The sequence below is a fragment of the Psammomys obesus genome, unplaced genomic scaffold (genome assembly GCF_907164565.1).
Source record: "Psammomys obesus unplaced genomic scaffold, mPsaObe1.curated_primary_1811, whole genome shotgun sequence".
In the NCBI taxonomy this organism is placed as follows: Eukaryota; Metazoa; Chordata; class Mammalia; order Rodentia; family Muridae; genus Psammomys; species Psammomys obesus.
Window position 1 is genome coordinate 1,409,850 of NW_026596440.1, and position 6,324 is coordinate 1,416,173.

Below are 6,324 nucleotides of genomic sequence, written 5' to 3' on the forward strand. Positions count from 1 at the left end.
TGAAGCCACTAATAATACGACTCTAGTGCCACTGCCCCCCTCCTCAACTTGCAGCCCAAGGTCAACACTGTTGTGCAGAGGCTCTCCTTCTTACAGAAGGGTCTTCCCAGCTCTACTGCTCTAGAAGTGACTTGCATTTACAGGGCTGCCTCCATTCTCTCACTTGCCTAAAATTAATCATGGTGTTTCAAATCCAAAGGCTTCGACCAGAATGCTAACCAAAATTTTAGGAAGCACTGCCTTCATTTCTAACCTCATGTGTTCACAACTTGTTCAATGGCATGAAGCCTGGCAGGATGTGCACAGACAGGCCCACATGTACGCTGAAGTGGAACAATGTCTCTTATCATTCATTGAACCCTCGGATGTACCTGTTCTGTGTGAGCTGTTCGGACAACACACTATTTATCATGAATACCAATCCTACATGCTAAGACATCAGGAAGAAACAGCTCATGTTACTGGTAGGAAATCCTGTACAGTGTAAGGATCTACCTGAAGAAATGATAGTGTCGGCATAGTCCTTTGGTAGCAGCAGACTCAAAATGTTCTCACCTTGTCAAACTCTATTCAAACAAAACAAAACAGATAAAGCCAAGTGATGGTGGCACATGCCTTTAATCCCCGCACTCTGGAAGTAGAGACAGACCAGACTGTTGAGCCTGTTGTACAGATCAAGTTCTAGGCTATGCAGGCCCATGCAGTGAGACTGTCTATAAAAAATCACTCTCCCTGCCAACTGCAAATAACAATAGGAACACAGATAAATTTGGAAGGTAATGGGGGAGAAGGGAGCTGCTGCACGTATGCCTGTTAACAAGTGCTTGAAAAAGGCTTTGCTGGAAGCATTGGCTTGTCAATAGCCACCTTCACAATACAAAGAAATGAACACAACACTGATTTCTACAAGACACAACTAGACTGTGGTGCTTTGAATGACAAGATGTTCCCTGTTTGGGGAGACTTAGGAGACATGGCCTTGCTGGAGGAAGTGTCTCACTGGGGACAGTTTTGAGAGCTTAGAGATGTGCTGCTTTGAGTTCATTCTGTTTTCTGCTTTTGATTTGAGATGTGAGCTCTCAACTAGAGGTTCTCTTGCTTTGATCTCTGAGTGTTGAGGTTATAGGTGTACATGGCCATCCTTCCTAAAGATCTGGAGGGAAAAGTACTTTCAAATGATGACTGCTTGTCTGATGGCTCATTTTCACAGGTGACCTGGGTATAACCCTTAATGAAGTTGGGTAATTGCAAATGCCCCCCACAGACTCATGTGTTAGAATGTTTGGCCCATGGGGAGTTGCACTATTAGGAGGTGTGGCCTAATTGAAGTAGTTGTGGCCTTGTTGAAGGAGGTGTGTCACTGTGGGAGCAGGCTTTGATGTCTCCAATGCTCAAGCTATGCCCAGTGTGGCACACAGTCTCCTTCCACTGCATGTGGATCAAGAGACAGAACTCTTGGCTCCTTCTCCAGCACCATGTCTGCCTGCACACTGCCACGCTTCCCCCCATTCTGACAATGGACTAAACCTCTGAAACTGCAAGCTAGCCCCAATTAAATGTTTTCCTTTGTAAGACCTGCCTTGGTCATAGTGTCTCTTCACAGCAATAAAGTCCTAAATAAGCAGGGATTATTTATAAATGAACTTTCCAGACGTGTGGTAGTGCACACGTCTAATCCTAGCATCAGGAGGCAGAAGCAGGCAGATTTCTGAGTTCGAGGCCAGGCTGGTCTGCAGAGTGAGTTTCAGGTGTAGCCAGGGCTACACCAAGAAACCCTGTCTCAGAACAACAAAACAAAACAAACAAATGAATGAGTGAGCTTTCCATGTTTGTGGCATAATATTTATAATTGATATATCTTTTAGTTAAGCAGTGGTTATCCCTAAACAGCTGTATAACCAAATCACCACACAGCGACTAGGATTTATTTAATTAACCTAAAGCACAATGCTGGGCAATAGTTATTCCATCCTAAACCTCCAAGACCACAGAATTTCCTACCATTCAGATTTCACCCATTATAATTGCTTTTAGTCATATCTTAGGTCCAGTTCATTTCTCCATATGGGTCCAAGACCTCAAGATTCTCCTCCTCTCCTCTCCTACCTCCTTCCTCTTCCTCCCACTCCAGACCAGGATGTCCCACCCTACCCTCTCCATTGCTCAGCATTGTGGCTGGTTGCTTTAATTGACAATGTAGTGAACAAATGGTGGCATGTTTACACAAACTTGAGACAGGTGATGCTTAGCAATGTCCGGATTGAAGCCAGATAGTGGAGGAGAGAAATCAGCATTTGAATGAACAAAGGTAAATTGTATACATTTCAAAAGAACATTATACCAACACATGTGAGTTGAAAATAATTTTTTTCAGAGTCTTTCTGGGATTAGAGGAGTGTGCCATCACACCCATATAAGGTGACAATTTAAAGCTATATTAAATTACATAATACCTGACTAAAATCCACGTGGGAGTGACTTCTTTTCTACCCTATTTTCATTCTCATCATCTTTCTCTCTCTTCTTTTCCTTCTCCTGAGGATCAAATTCAATTCTTTATGCAGGTAAGGCACTAAGCATTTGAGTAATTTCTAAGAAAAGTGAAAATTCTGAAATACCAATAGCTAAATGTAAATCTATGTCCTCTGGCTTTGTTAACCTCTCTGCAAAGAATTATTTATTATATAGCAATATGCACAATCACTTTAAACAGTTCACTACAATCACATATGTGTTTGCAGCGAGCCCTGCTCTATGAGAAAATCTCAACATGGCAGCTTCTGTCTGCATAAGCTTTGTCTCATGAAGCATCACACATACAGGGCCCAAGGAAAATTTACAGGAATTTTTTTTTTTTGGGGGGGGGGTTAGGAAAGCTATACGAATGACATAAGACATGTTCTTTTAGTGAGTAGACTAATTTTGTGTACATTGGAGGGTTTAAAAAAACAAGATTATTTACAAGATATAAAGGTAAAGAGGAAAATATAAGCAAGGTGGGAAGGAACCAGCAAACAGAAGAGACAACCCTGAAGAGGACAATAGGTATGAAGTGCATTTTGGTTAAGAAAGCTAAACAGAGCAATGGGCTATTTTTCTATGAGAAAGAATTCTGTGTGGCAGAATGATTTTTTATTGTGTGGATTGTCCTCAAATGAGAAGAAATTGAATAGAGCCAAAGATGAAGTAGGTTGCAAAGGGGCTGAGCAGGTGGCAGGTTTGTGAAGAATGAGTATTATGAAAACCATCTGTGCCAGACACGAGTGTGGGATACATGTATTCTCACTGCAAGATCATGTCAGTGTTGGCACTAACATTACAGGTTGTACCTGTATGAATCTCGGGGTGCAGAGCTAAGATCCCCATTCCATGAGTTGAGAGGTCAGCTTTGATGGTTACAACAGGTCTCAGCTCATTTGTCATCTGACTCATTCAATTGTTTATCTTCAAGGCTCGCTTGGTCCCTGGTACAAACCTGTATTTGCCACTGCTGTTCATTTTGAACTCTGTCCCTTGTGCATGGGAAGCCTCTGAAAATGTATGAACTGTAACGAGATCAGGAAGGAACCAGCACTCTGGAATGATAAAGCCCACAGAACAGTAAGAAGAGCCTCACAGTGGACTTATGAGAATTGCTCCTTCTAAGCTTCTCGTTCATAGTGCCTGACATGTGGGCACTCGTGAACATGGATCTCCACTTACCTATCATAGGACCAGATCAGACTAAAATCCACCACTTCATAGAAAGTATGTCTCAAAGGGGGAAAATTTTAAAAAAGCTGTTCAAACAAGAACCACTTTTGCCAAGTACTAATGACAGATAAAGAAGACAAAAATTACCCAAAGACTGGCTTGCATACATGTGTTCTGACAAGACTTATCTATCATATAAGACTCCACCAGCACTATAATCTTGGGCAGTGGTCACCACAACCTTACACCAGAAATACGCTCTGCAAGGATGTCTGTTTAACCTTAGACTACTGACCACACCCCACCCCTACCCCAGTTACAACTCTTTAAGCCAAGTGTTAGTTTCAAAATACTGTGTGTAATCCTCAGGCTGCTTTTGGTAATCGTTCAGCTGTATAATCTAAGATGGCACCATTAATTCTTATCCCAATAGTCTGTAAGCCTCTTTCCCCTTTTCTCACTGCTCGGTACTAACAGCCTTCCAGAGCCTTCACTGCACATCTTACGTATATGCTCTGGCACTGAGCTACATTCTCAGTCCAAAGGGAATCTTCCAGATTCGTTATTTAGATTGACCTCTAGCAGCTTGCCTCCCAGGACATGCTTTTATCCACGGTTTGTACCAGTCTGGCTAGCCTCAGCCCCAGGGATTGTCTTAGCTCTGCCTTCCATTCCTCGACAGGGGCACTGCAATTACAGAAGCTTGTATGGGATGCAAACTCAGGTCCTTCCTTGGGCTTGCATGGCTACCCACTGAGCCATCTCCTCAGCTTCTGGAGTACTCTATCAACAGTTTGAGGCACACAGAATTCAGTCTTTTCTGTATGTCGACTGTCCCCCATATAAAATGCCTGCAATAATACTGACTGTCTTGGGGTGGTGAAAGAGGCCGGAATACAAATCACCTCTTGTACAGTACAGTACACCAGGGACTTGTGGGCCCTGAATCTGAGAAGCCATTCTTCCTCCTCATGGGAACACAGAAGAAGGAGGAGGCTACAAACACAACACTGAATTCTCCCAGCCTCTCTAGGAAATGAGTATTTTACAATGCTTCTGCAAAAATCAGAGAGGATGAAGACACTCCCACATCCCAAACGTCATAGAAATCAACTACCTTAGATACAAAAGTATCCTTTTTATTGTGCAGTTTTCAGAATCTAGATGAAAACAGTTAAACATTGACTTACAAATGTTGGGTCAGTTAGGGACAAGAACTAGAGACAGTCCAGTCAGTTTTATTAGAAAACCCGAAGACTTAAGGCAGTCACCGAAACATTTTTCACATGACAATCTCCCGGGAAAGATTCATAAGCTAACCTGTTTGTGCCTGGAAAGCCAGCCTTTTTCATTCAAACATGTCAACTCGTCTCTGAAATTGCTCAAGTCCACATTCGGGGTCCACAGTGGTTCTGAGAGAGTAGGTTGTTAGCAAGATGAAGCTGAGTCACCCGGCTATGAGAGAGGCTGATAAAGAGTCCCCAAGGGGGGAAACAGTAGAAATGCAGCAGCAGCATCCTGCTAAGGTGATATCACTGATACTCCTTATTCCAGAGAAGAAATCCGGACCAGTGTGCCACTAACCCTGACCAGACACGGACTTTGATCACCTCGTGCGGTCCTTTCTTCCCGCCTTTCTAGACAATCTTACGTATTTCGGAATTAATTTCCGAGCCACGGGTCCTCGGAAACGCCTGGTGCCGGAGGATGAGCGTCGGAGGGAAGACTATTACCTTTGCACGTAATGGATCAGAAACATAGCCAGCAGAACCCGGTTGGGCAGCTTGACCAGTCGCGCGGCTGCAGGACGGAGGCACTCGTACAGCGGCCAGACCATCGAGGGCAGCTCCTGTAGGAACCAGGCGGGTCGCGCCGGCAGTTGGCGGCCGTGCCAGTGCGAAGAGTAGCGGCCATAGGTAGAGCCCACCAACTCGAGCGCGACGAAGACCACGCAGGCCATGAAACCCTGCAAGTAGACCAGCGCGTCCAGCAGGCGCAACTCGTCAAATTCCATAGCTGCGGTCGAGCTGCGAGCTCCATGCCGAGGCGTCTAAGTGGGACCAAATATAAGCCCAGGAGGAGGGCACAGAGCGGCCCACTGGGGCCAGGCGCTCCAGCAGTGCGTACCTGCCCAGGGGAGGGGTCGAGTCACCTGTTCGGGCGGGGACAGGACCACAAGCCAGCAGCATCAGACAACACCCTCCCGCTGGGATCCAGGGGACAGCCCAGTCCATAATGAAGCCCCGCCCCTTTAGGGGAGGGTGTTTTAGCCAGAGTCCCGCCTACGCAGAAAGCCCCGCCTTTTCCTGATCTTGGAGGGCTACACATTGGCCCAGAGCTCCTTTGGCAAGCGGGGAGTGCAGCCTAAGTTCCGCCCCCTCAGTGCCACGGCGGAGCGCCAGAGCCTTGCAACACCCACAAAGCCCGCACAGTCCTTTGCTCCAAACAGAATCGCGCTCCGCCCACCTCTGAAATGTAGGCCACGCCTCCCCACGGTCTGGCTCCCTGACAGCCACAGGTCTGGCAGCGCTCCACGCCTCTCTGCGCACGCGCCATCAACAGGTCGTCCATGCAGGTGCCTGAGCCTCCGTGTAAGGCAGGGTGATTCACGCTCAGTGGTTTTAGTGGTTG

At 46.0% G+C, this 6,324-nt stretch overlaps 1 protein-coding gene across 1 annotated transcript in view; it reads right to left on the bottom strand.

Moving 5' to 3' along the window:
* Srd5a1 (steroid 5 alpha-reductase 1) overlaps positions 1-5,905 on the bottom strand; it is a 30,912-nt gene extending 25,007 nt beyond the window's left edge. Inside the window, exon 1 of the mRNA XM_055597966.1 lies at positions 5,427-5,905. Coding sequence (XP_055453941.1) covers positions 5,427-5,707 — 281 coding nt within the window. The 5' untranslated portion in view covers positions 5,708-5,905. The remainder of the gene's footprint in view (positions 1-5,426) is intronic.
* Positions 5,906-6,324: the final 419 nt, after the last annotated feature.